Source organism: Lontra canadensis, unplaced genomic scaffold (assembly GCF_010015895.1).
Source record: "Lontra canadensis isolate GAN:19392208 unplaced genomic scaffold, GSC_riverotter_1.0 scaffold4, whole genome shotgun sequence".
Classification (NCBI taxonomy): domain Eukaryota; kingdom Metazoa; phylum Chordata; class Mammalia; order Carnivora; family Mustelidae; genus Lontra; species Lontra canadensis.
This window is the reverse complement of record NW_022630998.1, coordinates 5246360-5268173: the sequence shown is the minus strand read 5'-3', so window position 1 is coordinate 5268173 and position 21814 is coordinate 5246360. Positions and strand designations below refer to the sequence as shown.

The following is a 21814-nucleotide window of genomic DNA, read 5'->3' as shown; positions in this document are numbered from 1 at the left end:
TTAAGCTGATAATTGTCCTGTGGGTCTATCACAGAGCATCCCTATTCTTAGGAAATACCCACTGAGTAATTACAGATGTGTAACACATGAAAACCTTCAAATCACTCAGAAAAGAATCGTGTGTGTGTGTTGTGTGTAGAGAGAGAGAGAGAGAAACAAAAAAGGAAACGCAGTAAAACATTAACAATGAGTGAATGGAAATGGGCGATTGTCCATGACTAAGTTCTTTGCAATCTTTTAATTGTGGCCATTTTTTGTAAATTTGGAATTATTTCCATATACAAAGAATATTTTTAAATCTATAGCTTCACTTCCAACGTGAAGAAACCCCTGGCTTATGTGAGTGAGACCTCTGGGGCTCGCTGATAAACAGTGACAACTCCTGGCCTCCAGGACTTCCTGTGTCCTTTTCTCAAAGAGTTTGGCCAAATGCATCTGATTACTTGTGGCCAGACTTGCCAGGAACCTTTTGGGTTGACATCCCATCACACTGGGTAAGTTTAGGCTGAGGTTAGTTTCAAGATGTATTCTACATAAAAGTAATCACAGCCTCATTTTTTCCCTTCATTTATTCAACAAATGTACATGCCAATCTCGGGTGGGAAAAAGGAGCCAATCTCTCAGGCCTTAGGCCAACCTCTGGGCCTCCTGCTAGGGACTGAACACTCTCCCTGTTGATGAAACCAAGGTATCTGGGTATGATCCCAACCCCTTCTGAGTCTTCACAAAAACATTCCATCTGCTACCCATCAGAACATTTTTACCTCCTCAGTGCCTCCCAGATCTGCCCACTTCAATCCATCCTTGTAGTGGCTGCCCTCCCATCACCTCCCCTGATCAGCGTGTCTGCCTCCGTGCTTACTTCCTGTGTGCTCCACGAGGCAGCCGCTCTCCTCACAGCGGGTGAGGCATCCCCCAGGTCCCCCACCCCTGCTCAAGTCCCCCAGCCACCACACAGGTAAGAGGTCCCCTTCCACAACAAGCAAGACTGCACTGCACACTGGGACCATCCCACTGCCCTCCAGCCTTCTACCTCCACCACCAGCGGAGATGAGCAGAAACGGAAAAGCAACCCCTACTCCCTTCAGACATCCATAGCTTCTCCACCTTCATCTGCCTTGAATCTACTAGACCCCATCTTATTATGCTCTCTTGATCTGTCACCCCGAAATGATACTCAGCAATTCCCCTAGTTTGTCCCCCCACCCCCCCCCCGCCGCCCACCACCCAACACCTGAAACCCTTCCTTCATGCTCTCTACAATTGCAGCCTCTCATCTGTAAAATCCCTTTGCCCCCAGTTTGCTCTCTTACACTGCCTTAGCCCTGATGTGCCGGGGAAGCTTGCTCTCCCTTGACGACACTGTCTTTACCACGGCCCCCTGGAGCGGGAGCTCGGCCTCTCGTCCCCAGTGTCCTCATGTCACCGAGCCTGAAAGTGAAGAAGACTCCTGCTTGCTCTGCAAGGCCGCTTTTAGATCACTCTCTCTTCTTCCCCCTACAACTCCCAGCTTGGGGTCTCATTGGATTCCACCAGCCATATCTCTGGTGGCTGTCATCCTTAAAGTCTTCCCCTTCAAACACCAAAGCTACTGCAGTCAGGTCGCACACTCCAATACTACTCTTGTCTTAATTACTGGAAGTCTCAATATGTAAATAGAAACAATACCTCCAACACCCAGACACCTCGGTTCCCTGAACTTCCCAGTGCTGTTGCCTTCCTCCCTATCCCAACCACTCACTCACTCATGTGCTTGCCACCCCATAGCAGGACTCTCAGCTTCAGCATTATGTCCTGTCCATAGACAACATGTTCTAAAATATGCAGCAGCACTTTCAACCTCTACTCTCTGGATGCCAGCAGCCTCTCTGCCCCGTCTGGCACTGTGATGACCAAAACTGTCCCTTGATGCTGCAGGGGTGGGGGATAAGAGGCGAGAAACTCTGCCCCACAACTTCTCATTTATAATAGCTGAAGCTCCTCTGTGATCTCAGTGCCCAGCCCCCAAACTTTTGACCACCACCTTCTCTCTCCAGCTTACTGCCTCTAGTTCTCCATCGCCAACAAGCATTCAACTTCTCCAACCAGGACCTCCTCCCACCAGACCCCACCCCTCTTTCACAGTTCTTGCTCTCTTCCTTACCCGGTCTCAATTCCGAGACAAACCAGTGGATTGGCTCACCTAATTCCCTGGCCCTTCTCTTTGTACTATTCTCTTCACAAAACCAACTCTTCACTTGCTTCATGTCTGCACCAGCACTGCTGAACGTGCGTGGAGAAAAGCAAACCAGGAGTGGGCTCATTTTAAATTTCAGGACCCTTTGTACTACCAGGCTATCATAGGATGACATCAGACCACATGTGCCTTGTCTAGTTTCTCTCCAAAATTACTAAGCCGTATCCTCTGCCTCCTTCAGACCCCCATCACTTCCTCCCCAACTTTAGCCTCACCTGATGACCTTGATACTTCGTTCTCTCAAAACAGAAAGGAGAACAATCATAAGCAAACCACCCACCTACCCTAATCTACATTCCCATGCTCCATCTTCCTGCCTGCTAACCAGAGATGACGGTCCTGGCCACCTTCCCAAACCAACCCCTCTATTTATATACTAGCTCTCATCCCCTGTCATCCGCTCAAAGAATACCGTTTCAGCAAGTCTCTCCCCCCGACCACATCACCAAGTGTTCATCACATATTGGATCATTCTCACCAGAATATATATGTGCTATTATTTCTCCCAACTTAAAAAACTAAACCTCTTGACCTGCTTCCCCTAACAGCCACCATCCTACCTGCTCCTCTTTGTGTCAAAAGAGCCGTCTGCATTTACCCTTTCCAGTTCCACTCCTCCCGTTACCGCTTTTGCTTTTTTCTTAATTAACGTGCATGGGAGAGGGTGTTCCCTAACTATGGACTTCTCTCTGGAGTCTCTGTTTTTCTTCTTCTTTCTTTAAAGATTTTAGTTATTTGACAGAGAGAGAGAGAGAGAAAGAGAGAGTACATGCAAGCAGGAGGAACGGCAGGCAGAGGAAGAAGCAGGCTCACCACTGACCAAAGAGCCCAACGCAGGACTCAATCCCAGCATCCTAGGATGCTGACTTGAGCCAAAGGCAGACACTTAACCGACTGAGCCACCCAGTCGAACCTCAGGGGATTTTTCTTGCATATGAGTACTACAGTAAAGAATACATGTCCCTGGGGTGCCTGGGTGGCTCAGTGGGTTAAGCCTCTGCCTTTGGCTCAGGTCATGATCTCAGGGTCCTGGGATTGAGCCCCGTATCGGGCTCTCTGCTCAGCAGTAAGCCTGCTTCCTCCTCTCTCTGCCTGCCTCTCTGTCTACTTGTGATCTCTCTCTGTCAAATAAATAAATAAAAATCTTAAAAAAAAAAAAAATACATGTCCCTTGTGATTCTCCAGGGTGCAGAGACCTAAGAGTGAACTGGTGAGATAAAGCTCACTCTTCAATTCACTGAAAATGGTCTTATTGGTGACCTCATACATTCCTAAATTCAGCAGTCAGTTCTCTTCTGATTTGACAAATCAGCATCATTTGACATAACACGTGATTTTTAGTTGGCACAATGGGATACAATTAGTATTCATCCTACCTCGCTGGTTATTGCTTCTCAGCCTCGTTTTCTGGTTCTTCCTCTTCTTATCTGTATTCATTCTCCTAATGACCTCATATACTCATGGCTCTGAATACCAGGATATGTCAATGATTGTCAGATCTCACTATCCTGCCCAGACTTCGATCCTAAACTCCGGACTCATAGAGCCGACTTCTTAAATGTCTCTACTTAGTTGTCTAACAGATATCTCAAATGCAACATGTTAAACATGGGACCCATGATATTCCTCCCCAAACCTGCTCTACTCAAAGCCTTCCTCTCCCTACTAGACGGCAGCTCCATTCCTCTTGCCTTTCAGGCCAAACACCTTCAAGTCACAAGGACTCCTCTCTCTCATACCTCCCAACATCCATTAAACCATGTAGCTAAATCCAGAATCCAATAGTTTCTTAGCACTTGAAATGTTGCTACCCTGGTCTCGGCCACTATCCTCTCTTGTTGGGATTTTTAATTTTTATTTGTTGATTTATTATTATTATTATTATTATTATTTAATTTATTTGTTAGAGAGAAAGAGTGAGCGTGTTCAAGCAAGCATGGGTGAGGGGCAAAGGGAGAGGAAGAGAGAATCTTTTTTTTTTTTTTTTTTAAGATTTTATTTATTTGTCAGAGAGAAAGGGAGAGAGAGCGAGCACAGGCAGACAGAATGGCAGGCAGAGGCAGAGGGAGAAGCAGGCTCCCTGCCAAGCAAGGAGCCCAATATGGGACTCGATCCCAGGATGCCGGGACCATGACTTGAGCCGAAGGCAGCTGCTCAACCAACTGAGCCACCCAGGCGTCCCAGGAAGAGAGAATCTTAAACAGACTCTATGTAGAGTGCGTGGGGCTTGATCTCATGACCCTGAGGTCATGGCCTAAGCTGAAACCAAGAGTCAGATTCTTAACCAACAGCGCCACCCAGGCACCCCATTTTTTAGAAAGATTTATTTATCCTACTCTTTCTTTTTTATGCTTGCTTCATAATCTATTATTTTGATGTATTATAATTTTTTTTTCAGCATAACAGTATTCCTTGTTTTTGCACCACACCAAGTGCTCCATGCAATCTGTGCCCTCTCTAATCCCCAACACCTGGTTCCCCCAACCTCCCACCCCCTGCCGCTTCAAACCCCTCAGATTGTTTTTCAGAGTCCATAGTCTCTCATGGTTCACCTCCCCTTCCAATTTCCCCCAACTCCCTTCTCCTCTCTAACTCCCCTTGTCCTCCATGCTATTTGATTTATTATTTTTTAAGATTTTAAGTAACCCCTATCCCCAACCTGGGGCTCAAACTCACAACCTTGAGATCAAGAGTTGCCTGATCTGGGGCACCTGGGTGGCTCAGTGGATTGAGCCTCTGCCTTCGGCTAAGGTCATGATCTCAGGGTCCTGGGATCGAGCCCCGCATCAGGCTCTCTGCTCATCGGGGAGCCTGCTTCCCCCTTCTCTCTCTCTCTCTGCCTCTCTACTTGGAATCTCTGTCAAATAAATAAATAAAATCTTAAAAAAAAAAAAAAAAAAGAGTTGCCTGATCTACCGACTCAGCCAGCCAGGTGCCCCTCATCTGCATTTCTTAAATAAGCATTACTCAGTGAGTGAACAGGTGACAATGTTCACTCTCAAGCAATTCAGTGTAAAGCAACCATTTGGTAACAGACTTTTAAAAATTTAAACCCCTCATAATAAACATATATTCCTAAAACCAAGAGATAATACGTAAGTGGTGGAATAGTTATATTTTCATTAAAATCAGAAACCAAAGACGCTTTATATTACTAAATCACTTAACACTTTTCTATAAGTTATGACCAACAACAGAAGAGATGAAACATAACAGAAATGAGAAAATAAATTATTTTTCCTTGCAAATGATATAATTATATACCTACAAAACTTTATGCAAATCAAATTAAGAACTCTTGGCTAGCACACAAGAATTCAGCAACACAGCCAGATTTGAGATCAACATAAAATTCCACAGCTTTCAATCCACCAGCAGAAAACAGTTGTAAGATACAACAGAAGGAAAAAACTGAACCACAAAATTAAGAAAAAAAGTTCAAACCCATAAAACTAAAACACATTACCAAACACTGTGCAGGCACATACGAATAAGTATAATAAAAGGAGAAATGCTTACGATGTGATATTAAATATAAAACCTGTGTACAGAACCGCACAAGGGATGAAATGTATTCATATGTGTACAAATATACATATATTATACATGTGCTAACAGGGCAAAATCTGAAAGGGATTGCACCAAAATAATAATCATTACCTCTGAGTTTTAGTACGTAATTTTCATTTTCTTCATAGTATATTTCTCAGATTTTCTACAATCATCATCAAAGACCTTTATATTAAAAGTCTTTATTTTCTGGGAGGTATTACTGAAGTCACAGTACCTATTTTGAAGTTTAAATAATCCATAAAAGTATTTATAATAATTAGCTGCTGAATCTGTCAGTGGAATAAATGTTTACAAAATCAGTTTTTAGTTGTGGACAACTATCTGTTGCTCTCTCAAAAATGAATCACTGAAAAAAAAATCACTGAACTCATTAAGGTTATATCTGACAAAGAGGAGATCTTCCTTGTGGATGCAAAGGAAGAGATACACAGTACATACTAGTATACTCTTTGTATTTATTAAGATATGCTGGTGTGTTTTGTTGGACACAGTTACTATTAAAAAATGAAGTTGGACAGTGTTAGTGGCATAGCATGACACCAGGAAAAATCTTTTATCTTTAGTACACTGCTGTTCTTTTGGAAACCGAATCTCTGAATTTGGTCCCTAACAGCACTGAGCATACCGAGTTAAGTCTCTTTGACTGGACCAGTGGAGCAGAAAACCAGAATAAGCATTTCAACCATTTTTCAAGCTGACTATGATTACTGGCCCAGGTGATAGGTTTCAGGGGGCTTTTATATTTAATCTATGATTACAGTTAGGTCTCCATAATAATCAACTTAATACTACCATTATGTAAATCATTGCCTCATAGAGAGATACCCTGGTGGAGAAAGAAGACCGACTACAAAGCAAGAACATTCACGAAATGGAGTGCTTTGGTTAGACTAATGTCTTATTTAAAAAAAAAAAAAAAAAAAAAAAAAGAATCCCTTTGATTCAAGCCTGAGTTCAACACCTTGCAAGAGATTGATGACACCATGCTAACGACCCAAGAGACACGGTGTCTTGGAAGGGTGCCTGGCTGGCTCAGTCAGTTAAGCATCTGCCTTTGGGTCAGGTCATGATCCCGGGGTCCTGGGACCAAATCCAGTATCTGGCTCCCTACTCAGCATGGAGTCTGCTTCTCCCACTGCCTAAGAAAAAAAATGTCTCATGAAAAATACCAATTTTTTGTTGTTTTGTTTTCTCCTAATAATGAAAAACCTAAGAAGTTAAAAAATAAGTTAGCTGCAACTTTACCAAATTATTTATCCTGAGGCGGAGGACATTTTAAGGCTCACTAATGATAACATAAAAGTAGATGAACCAAGGACCTCACTCACAAAAATAACTTAGGTATGAGAGGGAAAATGACTGTAAGTAAGAGTAATGCTTCCATGAAAAGACTTATGTTACTATAATATTCCTATTAAAAACAGGACAGTATTTGCAACATATTGAGCAGACTTACTCCTTGGATTAAGTCATGTAAAACCAGTGGCAGGACAGGGAGAAAACCATATAGCTCTACTATATCTAATTAGCTGTTCTACTTTCAGGATGATTTTTAATTCAATCTTATAGCCCATCCTTAAAGATTGATGCATCTAATCAGGAGTTGAAGAAAACTACAGACTGTTTCGAACTAGTATGAGGTGTTTGGACTACCACTTCTTTAAAAATCTGGAATTTCCCCTCTGGACAAGTTAAAACTCATTTCAAAATCCAATTTTAATGTTATCAATAAATGGCAGTCTGTCACAGTTCAGGGAAGGATCATTGTATTGTTTTTCTAGAAAAATCAGGTTTTCTGGTTGGACAGTACATAATCTCGTCTGTCAGTTCACTGAGGGTTCCACAGGCAGCGTGTGAGTGCCTGCTGCTTGGCATCACCGCGGTTCCTTTCGTGTGTCTCCATGTGTAGATGCGGAAGCACAAGCTTCACTCATCTCATTTTTACAACAGACCTCTCATCAGAAAGTCATTCAACGCCATCCACTCAGGTTTTTGGTCTTCATAAAGTCACTACCAAAGACACAGAGGATGGATTCTCATACATCCTATTTTCACTAGTTTATCCCATAAATACAAATTAGAATAATAGCACTTCAAGGGAGCATTATTTTCAAAGATAGCTTAAAAGGAAGTTTTCACATCCTTGTCTTTTGGGTCATGGTTTCTTAAAAGCCACCTGTCGAGGCATGAAGGCACCTCCAGGCTCCAACAAATACTGTGCCCGTTACCCAAACAATCCTGGAGGACACTGTCAAGTTGTAAGGAGAAGGTCAGTATTTTTGCCTTACACAGTCCTTTGGAGCCTCCAGAATTTCCCCTCCAGTTTATCTACCATGCTCAATTTCCCCTCCAGTTTATCTACCATGCTCAACTAGGGAGAAAACAGAAGTGTGACTCCCTACAGGTCATTTAATTTACTTTGGGACAAAATTAGGACACACTTTATCCTATATGCAGCCCACACCCTTCTAAGGATATGAATCCTACCTTCATAGATAGTACTTTTAAGCAAATTACTCTAATAATGATAATCACCAACTATTCTCTCTTGTGCCCTAGAAAGAGTTTTTTTTTTCTCTCTTTGCTAAAACTAAAATGACATTTCTCCATAACCAACTCATTCATTTCTACTCACTTCCCTTTTATTTCCTTGAGAAGAAGTTGTGCACATGAGTCAATTAACCTGGTTCCATGTGGCTGCAGCTAGAGAAACACGGCACTTTTTACTTCACAACGTCTTTTAAGTTATCCATGAACAGACAAGACTTCCCGCCTCAGTTAAGCTGAGCACTCAACAAAAACTTACATCTTTTCCCAGCACTCTGAGTTCAAACTGTGTCTCCTTGAAGTGAACCTTTGTAATCCGTGGCCTAAAAAAACAAAGCAGACGGTGGTAGTGGTGCAGTTTGTAAGAATTAATCTTTCAGCAATTCAGAGGAGTTTCCAGTAGAAAAAGACTGGCTCATCGCAGCTCCTTTACAGACTGCTACAGTAACTGCTGAGAGTTCCTATGGGTCATTTGCTCTGGATACCTCCGGAAACAAAATTCCGTTCTCATTCTCCTGTGCTTCTCTAGGAGATGCAGACCAGCTTGGAATCCCCAGGCCCTTGGCCAGTGCTGCCTTCCCAGATGCAGCATAGGGCTATAGGCACCCAGTCTTTCTCAATGCCTCCCCTATTTAGAATTAGAAATCAGAGGAGTCCTAGCCCCACAGCTCACTAGCACAGAGTGAAATGGATAGGAAACCCTACTATACCCGATTTGCATGGATAAGAGAGTCCAGAATCACAGGACCTAAAATTTACAAAGAAAATACATACTAAGATGCACTGGGAGAATACTTATACCCAGTTTCACTCATTTATTTATCAACCACTGGAAACACACCTGTTCTCTTTTCAATGACAAAGCAGCCCCATAAGCCAAGCATGTACAGTGTACAATTTTAATACCAACTCTGTCCTCAAGTTATACTTACCAGAAATACTTCCCTACTTGCTTTTTATTCTTGTAGACCACAACACCAACTGGAGTTAATCCTAAGAAATACTCAGATTTGTTTTCTCCCTGCAAAAACAAACATAAACCTCTAACTATGAATTTATTCATGTCAAAGCCCTTTGTCAAACTGTAGTTGGCCATAACAGACAAGGTATGTTGCATTAACACTGGGTCCAGTCTTTCAAAAACATCAGCTTAGAAAGCTAGCTAAGCTATGATGATAGTACGATTAGTTTTTTTCTTTTTTTCAGGTTTTTACTGAAAAGTTTTCTTAGTGTATTCAGGTCATCCAGAGAACCTGATTACCAATCAGACCCCTGATCAACTCAGCCCACACCGTGTCTACAATGCTATTCACCCCTGGCTGCACTTAACCGGAATCAGCTGTGCAGCTTAATATGCTGGAGCTTGGGGGCACCTGGGTGGCTCAGTGGGTTAAGCCTCTGCCTTCGGCTCAGGTCATGATCTCAGGGTTCTGGGATCAAGCCCCACATCAGGCTCTCTGCTCAGCAAGGAGCCTGCTTCCCACCCCACCCCCTGCCTGCCTCTCTGCCTACTTGTGATCTCTCTCTGTCAAATAAATAAATAAAATCTTAAGAAAAAAAAATATGCTGGAGCTTGAGTGCTACCAAAACCAGTTAAATCACAATCTATAATGAAAGCGCCCAGGTATCAAAAACACAATACTCCAGGTGATTCTCCTGTACAGCCAAGGACCACGAACCACTGGCTTCTATCAAGAGTTCCTTCCCAAGGGCTCATCTTGATCTTATTCTCAGACGAAGAGAATGACGAAGGCTAGTTTACCGCCACCCTTCTCCAGAAAGTTCATCCGCTGATAAAGAAAATCTGCGAAAATCTTTCTATTACTGCAGTGGCAATAACCGTACTAGGCAGCACCCCTACTGTTTAAGAACCTATACATCCCACACACAACCACCGACAGCCACACCTGTACCAGTGCCCAAAGCCTACTTTTCTGGAATGTGATTTCATGAATGCTTTTCAGCCATAAAATCTATTTTTGGAAGATCCTCCTGTTCTCTGTCTAATACAATCAATTACAGACCAATTTTAAATGGTTTTGACGTTTAGCTAAGCCCTATGGAGCTTTTATCCAGATTGTGTTTTCAAGCCCAGTTAATTGTTTTCTACACATGGAAACATAATCACAGACTTTGAAGCAAAACTCATTAGGGTTGAATCCATGCAAGAGATTCTTTGTGTTCGAAAAACACAGACGAAAAAGTATCATCTGCTTGCTAAACAACGGGACTGCTGCTTTCCTCTGGGAGTTTCAGTGACTTTTTAGGAAAAATGTCATCAGCTTAAAATATCTTGTGTTAATTAAATGTTACTCACATAGACAGGATGGAGGTCGACACCATACATCTCCAGGGATTTGGCAGTCCTCAAGTAATTCAGCTCTGCTTCAGAAGGAGCCTGACCCCTACACAGCATAAAAACAAAAGCCTTACTTTACTAATAGGTACTGTACTTGTAGGGAATGTAAGTCATCTTCACTCTATTCACTGGAAATATAAATAATTCTTCATGCTAATGCAAACTTAAGTCTTTGTATTTCAAGAAGTCCCTTGCCTTCATGGTGAAAAAACGTTACACTCTGAGGCGATACTTGTATTAAGTTAATTTCATTTACCAAACCTGTTTTTGCTCAGTATAGCCAATCCCAGTGTCCCAACATATATTAAAAATTCCATTTCAGAAACCCCCCAAAGAGACTGAGAATAGAAGCACTCGAATTAAGAAGTACATCCTTTACAAAGAATAAAATGTCTGAACACACCAGCAGTTCTCCATCAGGAGAAAAAGGAGTAAAAGTAGTAGTGGGTAGGGAGAAGAGAATGGGTTCCCCTACACCTTGCTGGGGTCTCAAGAGGACATATGTAGTTTAAAAATATATTAGTATTTATCAATAATAAAAATACTTATCATTTTCTTAATACAAAGTATAGAAATCATCCCAAAGGTTTCATTGGTGATAATGTACATAAATGGTATTCATTCCTAGCAAGTGTGAGCATCTCCCAGAGTTCTCCACAGATAACTGGAACTGTGCATGTGTGCATATGTGTGTGTATGTGTGTAACAGAGAAAGACAGGGTTCTTTTATTTGTTAACAAAAGGAGCTATAAATTTTTTTTAATTACTAAATCCTGCTTTGATGCATCCCATGTTTCTGCCATGGTACCCTGGAAAACCCAGCCATACACCATCATTTTGAAATCTATGAAGAATGTTCATTACAAATTAGATACAAGAAAGCTACCAAATCTTGATCAAGCTTTATTCTCTCTAAAATAATACTCACACTGTCAACACCATTACGTTAAGACATGTAAGGCCCTTTACCCAAAGCTCCTTGATAATTTCAGAAATACAATTGTACTCTCAAACTCCCAGAATTAGTATTCTCAGAATGTGCCAAACACATTGCCCTTCATAATGTTATAACCAGCATCTCTTAGCATCCACTTCAGCAAAACCTTAAAATTGAAGGGCTCTATAATCAGCCTGGAGAGCATTTGGGTGCATGCTAACACAAGATGGAAAGCCTGGTTTCTCTGACTGCAATTCAGCTACTCACTGAAACAGATCCTTTAGGCAAACATTTTTTGTTGATCAGATTAATTCTACATTTTTTCCTTAATTATAATAGATCTGAAACCAAGCAAATTCAAGAGGGAATGTTACATAAGAGGCAATAAAGCAAAGTTAATCAGTACAGAGGATTTAACCAAAATAACTATAATTAAATTATAACTTCAATGCTGTAGGCCATTAATTGAAAATCCTACTAGGGGAGTGTGTATATTCTCAGAAGTGCATGTGGTGTTAACATAACACCCATCCAAGGCTCCACACTGGTATCATTGTGATTTCCACATTCACTGCTTTAGACTGAATAGGACTTTGCTTATAACTGTGAAGAATTTACATATTTAAGACAGACCAAATCCCAGAATACATTAAGGTCTCTGTGGTTATAAAATATATTTATAGCTGGAAGAATAAATTTCACAAGGTGCTGGTGACTGAAAAAATAGAAAACTGCAAAATACAATATATACAGAATGATTTCATTTATGTAAAATCATACATACATGAATCTATACAAAATAAATTTTCTCTACGGGAACTTATGCATAGAGAGAGGTCTGAAAGGCCATTCATCAAAAATATGTCGACTTTAGGCATTGGGATTTATTCTCTCCTTCCCATTTTTTAAATTGTTTGAGTTTTCTACGAGCATTTTAGTATTATAAGCAGAAAAAAAAAAAACTTAAAAAATACTAGAATGTTTACGGCACAGGTGAAGATTTTATCATTCTAGGAACTTTTCTGAAGGCTGCCAACAGCGTAAGATGACAGCTGATGGAGGATGCAACATAAGACATGATTTTTTTTTCTAGCTTTGAGATGTAACTGACATACAACATTGTGTAATTTTCAGGTATACAATGTGTTGATTCAATACACTTCTGTACTGTAAGATGACTACCACCACAGGGTTAGCTAATACCTTCACACACATAATTACCATTTCTTTCCTGTGGTGAGATCATTTAAGGTCTACTTTCTTAACAACTCTCCAGTATACTGATGGTCCTTGAGGGCATTACCCTAAATGCAATAAGACAGAGACAGAGAAACACTAGGATATCACTTGAGGGGGAATCTAAAAAAGCCAACCTCATAGAAACAGAGATGTAGAAAGGTGGTTACCAGGGACTGGGGGTGGAGGAAATAGGGAGATGTTGGTCTAAGAGTATAAACTTTAATACGATGAAGTTTGGGGGATCTCATAGATAGCATATTGATTATAGCTAATAAAAAGGGACCCTTGTGGCTAATAATCCATTATATGTTTATTAAAAAAAATAAAAAAATAAAAATAAAAAGGGATCCTTACATTAAAGTTTTATGAATCCTTTCTATGGCTTCTTCGAGTTCCTCCTTCTGATCAGGAACAAACCGGTACTCTGACACATAGCCTGCAGTATGCTTATATGGGTCATAATCTCCAAGCTCAGCTACAAAAGAAATTACATTATTTTCCATTTTAGAAAAATATTCCTAAAAATATTTCAAAATATTCCTATCATGCCGAAAACATTTTCCTCAAATGTCTTGTTAATAAATTCATATATAACTAATTTTAGTAAAAAACAACTCTGATTAGCATATATAAACAGTATAAGTATTATAAAATATAAGTTCTATATTTCTATAAGTTCTATAATCTTTCTGAAAGACTATAATTATCATTTTCATTTCTATTATCTTTACCAGACTATATGAGACAACAATGTTGTTAACAGAATTTAGAGTACATATATTAGAAATGCTAGAGGCAAAAACAACCAGGATGCCCCAAATGGAAATTTAACACAATGTTGCACATTGGTTTACACAAAAAAAAGCAAAATGAAACCAGAAAGCTCATTATACTACATTTAATAAGATATTCCTCCCTATGTTAATCCACCTTCCAAGCCCAACCCAGTTCATCTATGTGACATTTTTCCTAGGACATTTTTTCTAGACTATTCCTGATCTCCAAGTGCTACAAAGGCAAGGAACACACTGTCTCATTGTCCCCATACCTAGCTTGATTCTTAGAAAGGGCTCAGTATTTCCACTTAGAGAGTGAAAACATCCTCAGCCTCCAAAATGACAATGCAACCTGGAGTTGCCCCACGTGGCTGCCATATTGGGGCCAAGAGATGAGGCACAATGAGGGCGACACCCTGAGCTTGCCCAAGAACAATGTGATCTCTGAGACAATCACAGCTTGGTGATCAACAAACTAGGTGGGTTGTAGAATGGAAGGGATTTTCAGATTCCGCTTCATCAAGAATCAATGCCATTCCTGTTACTAAAACTCTGAAGTGACCTATTACAAAGGATACATAACTGGCTTTACTTTTACCTCTTCTTAAAGGACACAGATTAAAACCTGAATTCTGACTAAAATTTTGTTTAGGAAAATGTCATTTGCTAAGAAGAATTTTAGTATGTGAACTTGCTTAAAAAGAAAAATTCATATTTTTTCTCGGTTGGCTGCAGTGGAACCTACACTGGATGGCATAAGCTCCCAGCTGAGCAGCAGTGTTGACAGGGCAAGGCAGCCGGCCCTGAAGGACGTCTTGCTTCACCTGCAAGAAAAACTGATACCTACAAGAGAAATGGAAAAAAGAGATTCATGGTATCTTACACCACCCAGACTCTGATAATCACGGCAACAACGAATGTAATGAAAATAAAGCCACTTCTGTTCTGTGGTGAGGGGACTGCTGAGTGAACAGGAACTCTTTAAACACACTCTACATAAGCAATACAGGATCGTGGCCAAAAAGCGCAGGCTCTCAAGGTAGACTGGCTGGCCTGCGTCCCAGCTCTGGTACTCACCTGGGCAGCTGGTGACCCTCTCCAACAGCCCATCTCCTCACCTGCAGAACTCTCCTCATAAGGTTAATGTGGAGGTTACACAGAAGCTATTCTCAAGATGCTCATTATTGCCACTGCCACACCTACTATGACCCAGCCTTACTGGGAGAAACAAATTTTAAGGACCTAACGCTCTATGATGTGTTACCTACAGGGTCTAAACTCATGGATACAGGACAAAAAGGACATTATAGTGCAATTCCATCAATTCTTATGTCCATTATCCATGGCTTTGCTCATTCCATTTGTCTAAAAAAAAAAACAAACCCTGTTACAAAAGCACCAACGACTGCTCTAAACACTAAATATAATAACTCATTCCAAGGGTCTTACATACAATAACTTATGTAAGACTTTAAGTCAGTACTATTACCATCTCTGTTTTGCAGAATGAAGACTCTAACAGACACAACGAGATGAAGACATCACAACTAGTTAAGTAGCAGAGCCAGAACTGGAACGCAGACAGTCTGACCCTAGAACCTCTTAATCAGGATGCTATGCAACTTTGGCTAGCTTCCCCTCCCCCACCCCCATTCAGTCTTTCAGCCTGTGCCAGGGGTTTATGAACCAACACAATGAACCATCAACACTGTTCTTGACTACCATCACCCACCTACACACACACACACACACACACACTCACTCACTCACTCACGCACACATGCACCAGGCTGTCACTGTGGTTTCTGTTTCTTTGGACGCCAACTCTTATTGTCATTGGGAAGGGCAGAAAAAGGACAAAGGAAATGAATTATAAAAATCAGCTGTGATAAGCTTTTCTTCTCCAAATGCTTACAACCAAGGCCCATAGTAAGGGAATCCAAATGTTAGATGCTACTTATTATTACTATTTCTAGAAGACTGATACCAAGTTTAATTATATCCACAAGCTTAAGAGAGAATCTGCATAACACCCTGTGTTTCCTCACTGCCCGTTTCAGTAAATAGCACCGCAGCCTCCAGATAGCCAAGTGAGAGAAACCTACCCATCAGGGGTAACCCCTGGCACCCACATCCAGTCACAGAGTCTGTTGTCTTCTGGAATAGGCACACTGCTCTCCATCTCCTAGCCCAGGTCACTATCCCCCAAATTTCTAAAACCTTCAGTGCACTGCCCTCATTCATACTTATCTCCCTTCCCACCAACGTTCCCAAGAACTAAACAAAATCCTTAAGAGAAAAACAGGATCACGTCACTCCCTTAACAAACAGACAAAACCTTAACAAACCTTACTTTCAGGATAAAGTTCAGATCCTTAAGAGAGCTTGTGATGTGCACAGCTCGGTCACGGAATGGCAGCCTTCCCTGGCTTCCTCTGCAAATGGGGTCCACGGCCTAGCATCCCTGTCCCGCCACCAGCCACTCGCACAGAGGCCCCTGAGGGGTCGCCATCCAGGTTTCCTCCAGCCCACAAGCTACAGCACAACAGAATGGCAGCCTTCCCCTTCAGCGGCTCACTTGCTCATGCCCACCCCCAACTATCACCAGTGCCACTGGGGTTCCACTTCCAGTAACAGCCCCTGCGGAAGTGCAGGGCATTCTGAGCAATCCATCCCTCACCACCCTGCTCTGCCCCCTGCTGGCCGGGGTCATTGGTAGGCAAGCTCCTTTTAAGGGAAGTCCACTCTCCCGTTCATGGCTATGCTTCTGGAGCTCGGAATCTCCCCCAAGCCTCCAGCAGCAGCATCATCTGGGACTTGGCTCTGGAAGCCATGAGAAAGCCACCTGGTGACCAGCCTGGTAAAGCCACCAGCAGCCCCCAGGCTTCAGGAGATGCTAGGCGTACCAGAGCCCCTCCCTTCCTTCCCCACAGAGGAGGCAGGCTGCAGCAAGCACAAAGAGTTGGGTTCATTTATGGCAAAACACCAAAAAGTAAGTTGAGAGAACCCCACTCTCTACTCTCCAAATCACATTCAAGCCTTCCTGACACCCTATAACCGTGTGCACCAAGGGTAAAACAAACTACAAACAGCCGGGGGTGGGCAGGAGGCGGTAGGGAGAGAAAAAGGAAAAGGCTTATAAGACTTTTGCTTCTTGAGCCAAATCTCTTGCCATTAACAAATGACCACCCCCACTCCCTAACTTGCATTCACTTTTCTAGTAACCTGCTTAACTACTCACCATGCCCTGAATGCTCATCTTGGATATCAAATCCACTTTGTTATAATCATCTGTCCTCCTCTTGAAGAGGAGGAAAAGCAGAGTAAAGCATTATTAGCAGAACTGTAAATGCAAAAGCTTATAAACTGAACAGACATTTTGCTAGAATTACTACTGCTTGCTGGAAACTTACATTTAGCTACGTTCTCTTTCTCTATTGTTAACCTGGAATTTCTTTTTCTGAAGTGTTTTGTTTTTTTTAAGGAAATGGGTCACAGATGCATATTTGTCTTGCTGTATTAAGACTTTTATAACATCTGACTGTATAGTCAAATCGCTTGCCAAACACAGAAACAGAAGGACCTAATCCCACAAGAGTTTGCTTCAAAGGCAAAGGCAAAGGAAAAAAAAAAAAAATATCAGAGGGAGATGAAAAAACAAAGAGCTGAAACAGAGAAAGACAAACAGATACAAAGAAACAGAGATCCTATCCCATCAGGGACTGTAATCCCAGTATATAGGTCTGGCACATAGTAACTGCTCAATAAATAGTTGTCTTGGATGGATATACAAATGAGCAGGGAGACAGATGGCTGAAATGGAAAAAACTGAACATTCTTTGCCGTCTTTGAGAAACTCACAAAAAGAAAGAAAAAAGGAATCTGTTCAAGCTTTCCTGGACAGCCTACCTTTTAAAGATACCAGAGATGTTTAAGTTATCACATTAAAAAAAAAACCACTAAAATCAAGATAAGTACAGTATTTGCTAATCCCAAATAAATAAAGAAAATCTTAAAAAAAGAAATTAAAAAAAAAGAGTCAGATGCTTAACCGAGTCACCCAGGCACCCCTAGGCACCTCTGTATGTAAGTTAATATTCTGGTGTATATGCACTGTCTCCCAAGCTAGGATCATGAGCCCTGGGGTAAAAGAGCTAGATCTTGGGATACCTGGGTGGCTCAGTGGCTTAAGGCCTCTGCCTTCAGCTCAGGTCATGATCTCAGGGTCCTGGGATCGAGCCCCACATCGGGCTCTCTGCTCAGCAAGGAGCCTGCTTTCTCCTCTCTCTCTGCCTGCCTCTCTGCCTACTTGTGATCTCTGTCAAATAAATAAATAAAATCTTAAAAAAAAAAAAAAAAGGAGCTGGATCTTCCTCCCTGTTCACACTTACCACAACACTACAACCAGTACAATACAAGTTAAGGGCTTGACATTTTGGCTTCACAGTTTTCTGTTTAGCTGATGTTCACTGAAAAGGGCTGAGTTGACACCAAGCATGTACAGGCTGTTGAAGACCATTAACAATTTAACAAGTATCAGAGGCAAGAAGAATGGCAAAGGAGGTTAGCTTAAGGACGGGGCAGAGAGACCCCATTCTTTCTGGAACCCAAAAAGAAGGTTCCCTGAGACTCAGAGGCTAAAGACATGCTTCCACCAATACACCTGAAATGTACCTACCAGTGACTGAGACCCTGGTGAGGAAACTGAGCACGGTGGGGACAAGCAGAAGTCTGACATCAGTGCTGGCTGAATTTGACAGTGGAGCAGCTGAGGGGAGAGTAGCTACCTTCACGGAAGGCCGGATTGTTTTCTGCCTCCTACACAGAGGGAGCCTTGCACATGACAGGAGCCCAGTCTTTTAAACAAGGCTTAAATGTCAGGGACAGGGGGAAATGGTGTATATGGTTTAAGGAGAAAAACAGCAGAGGAAGCACACACGAATTCTCAAGAAAACGTGACAAAACCAGGAATGACACTCTCACCTCAACAATTTAAAATGAATGATTAAAATAGAGGAACAAATAGCAATAATATCACCTTCCATTTGGATAGTCCTCTAAAGTTCACAAATTTCTCTTGCATCCATACTGGAACGTGACCCTGTCTCAACTCTACTGTACTGAGAACCATGCTCTTCACTGACAGGAGACAGGAACTCTGGATGTAAACTTGTAACAGCAGGTCACTCAGCTGGTAAAGAAGCTAAAACAAGCTAATCTTCGCAAAGTGCCATATTAAAATAATAAGATTTAAAAAATAATTGATAAGCTTAAGGTCAGTCCCCCACCCCCTGCCGCCAAAAAAAAAAAAAAAACAACTATAAAACATTACAAAACAAAATAAAAAGCAAATACCCATTTTTTAGGTATCTTTTAGAAACTAAAAAAAAATCCATTATGAACATGTCATTTGGAATATTCTTTTTTTAGAAACTGTTCTTAGACCCTTAGAAGTTCAGAAAGATTTCAATGATGTCACAGATAGGACAGTGTCCACAGAATGGGCAGTCCCTCTATCCTTTCTTCCTGGAAGACTGAAATCCTCTTTGGTCACCTTAGTACTGCGACCACAGGAAGGCAATGCTTCATGTGGTTATTAAATGAAGGTAGGCAAGTGAATTCTGTCCTTAAGAACAAATTCAAGAAATGTAGGCAAAAGGACAGTCATAGGAGGACAGTCATAATTAAATGAACAACTACACCCAGAAAGTTGTGATTTGTGGATTGACTTTAAACTGGAAGACCCATCTCAGGTCTTTTCCTCCCTTATTTTTGAATCAATAATTTGAAAACATTAAATACTTATTATTTTTCAGAGAGAGAGAGAGAGAGAGAGAGCATAAACAGGGGAAGGAGCAGAAGGAGAGGGAGACAAACACACTTCCTGCTGAGTGGGGAGTCCGGAAACAGGGCTCAATCCCAGGACCCTGAGATCATGACCTGAGCCAAAATCAAAAGTGGAATGCTTAACTAACTGAGCCACCCAGGCACCCCTCCAAAGCCTGTCTTCTTAAAAGTATGTGTGCTATGCTTATCAACAGTGCAGAGGATACAGAGCTATAAGTGAACCAGAATACATGGAAGGCTGTTGTAATATTTTGAATCAGAACTGAAAATAAGTTTAACAGATACTATGAGGACACAGATTATTTAGAGGGCTGGAAGGAGAAGAGACATTAGATTTATTCTACCAGAAAGAACATCTGGTGCCAGTGAGAAAAGCTATAGGGATGTCTCACTGAATTTTCTATCACTTTGCTAGGCAATAAGGTTTCCTATCTTAAAAATGTTTACAAGGAAGCTAGCGGTAACATCAGGAATGTTCTGTAAAAGGTACAGGTCAGGATACATGAATTCTAAATGAGGAGTCTTCCTCACAGTCTCCCAATTTTGTTCATTTCAGACAACTTTTTAGAGCACTTAGCAACTACTCTAAGTTGATATGATTCTATTCACTTCCATTTTCTCAGGGTCTGGAACCTTATTTTCCTGTGTATTGCATTCACCTTTAGTATTTTTTCCTAAATAAACGCTCTCCTGGAATGCTGCATCTAGTATGATGAATACTTACTTGAGAAGATTCAAGGCTAGCTTTATCTGGAGTTTAAAAAAAAAAGAAACAAACTAGAGAGCCATCCCCAAGGGCATGGTTAAGTAAGTTAAGGAGTACCACACAGGAGTAAAACAGATGGGTTAGATGGTGAGAGAGTCTGCACAATATGTAAGAAATGGTATGGTTATCAAAAAAAAACCCAAAACCTACATATATGGAAGAACAGTCATAAGCCTGTTGACTATAGCATTATTTTTCATATCAAAACTTATGAACCACCCAAGAACCAATACAAAACAGGCTAGAACGATTTTCCAAAGAACTGAAGCCAGATAAATGTTCAACTTGCAAATGCTGGCCTAAGTATACTTTTCCTTTAAAAGCATATAATGGGAGGTCTGGGCTTTGGGTTTTAGTGTCTGCTTTTGTCAAAATAATCTCATGTAACTGGCTCCCTTTCTAAGGTTCATTATGCCTACCCATTTAAATTAACATATGCAAGCAAATTAATGACTTTACCTTCAGAATACACTAAAAGTAAGTATTTAGTGGTATCATATCAAACGGACATTTAACTTACCTATATTCAACTATATGTTTTGGGCAACAATAATAAATGATTACAGATCATGGCCACTAGCTGGAAGTCAACAATGTAATCTGGTTCTTAACTACATGATTTGGTCTAATATGTGAGGAAAAGCAGGTTACAACAAATATGCTCTCAGGTTGTACATCACACACAAATCTGTGCATTCTGTTAAGGAGCTGGTAGTAGGTTCTGATGGGAAATTTCTGTTCATTAATATTTTGTGAACAGATTTGAAACAATGCATCATAAAACACTCATCTCCTACCCTACTAAGAGTAAATTGCGTGTCATTTGGAACCTAACCCTCATTTAAGATGTAACTCTGCTGAACTGCCAGAGCAAGGAGAGAAGAAAATATTATCAAGCACTCCTGACCCAAACCCAACAGGCGACACAAGGTTAACATTAGTAGCACACCCTTCAGTCCTGACAAAATCTGATGGGACAGGTGTATCTCCGAATTTACAGCTAAGGAATGTAAGACACGCAGGCTACTGACAACCTCAAAATGAAACTTTCCTTGTATTTTCATAAAATGTTATTTCCTTGCAATTTCCTAATGTGTTACAGCTACCTAGGGCTTTTTTGAACCACATGGACTCAGTTTCCCCATGAGCCCACAATTCAGAAACCCCTCTACCGAAAAGACTATTCATGAAGCTCTAATGTAAATATGATCGCTCTCCTTAACTTCTTCCCAACACAATGGCCTTTCCTCCATAGAGGTGTGCTCCTGGGAAGCCTCCTGGGACAGCCCTCCTTTTTAAAGTTGTCAGTAATGAGGTGGCTGGCAATGGAAAATGTGAATGCAGCTCAGCACGGTTCTCAAAGTGAGGCCTAATCATCACACTCCAGAGAGGAACAAGGAAGGTCCACTTAGCCTCCTCTCTCCTCACCCTTCTCTGCGCAATCCGGAATCGAGACAAAAGAGTGAAAGGAAAAAGATGAAAGAATACAACAGGAACAAAACCACAGACTGCCTTAGTTATCAAAGACGTGATT

At 41.2% G+C, this 21814-nt stretch overlaps 1 protein-coding gene across 1 annotated transcript in view; it reads right to left on the bottom strand.

The window, feature by feature from the left end:
* EPB41L4A (erythrocyte membrane protein band 4.1 like 4A) overlaps positions 1 to 21814 on the bottom strand; it is a 249527-nt gene that overhangs the window by 86309 nt on the left and 141404 nt on the right. The window contains exons 6-10 of the mRNA XM_032844929.1: positions 14413 to 14510; positions 13246 to 13366; positions 10674 to 10761; positions 9289 to 9377; positions 8616 to 8679 (exon numbers count right to left, since the gene is read on the bottom strand). Of these exons, the coding sequence (XP_032700820.1) occupies positions 8616 to 8679; positions 9289 to 9377; positions 10674 to 10761; positions 13246 to 13366; positions 14413 to 14510 (460 nt within the window). The remainder of the gene's footprint in view (positions 1 to 8615; positions 8680 to 9288; positions 9378 to 10673; positions 10762 to 13245; positions 13367 to 14412; positions 14511 to 21814) is intronic.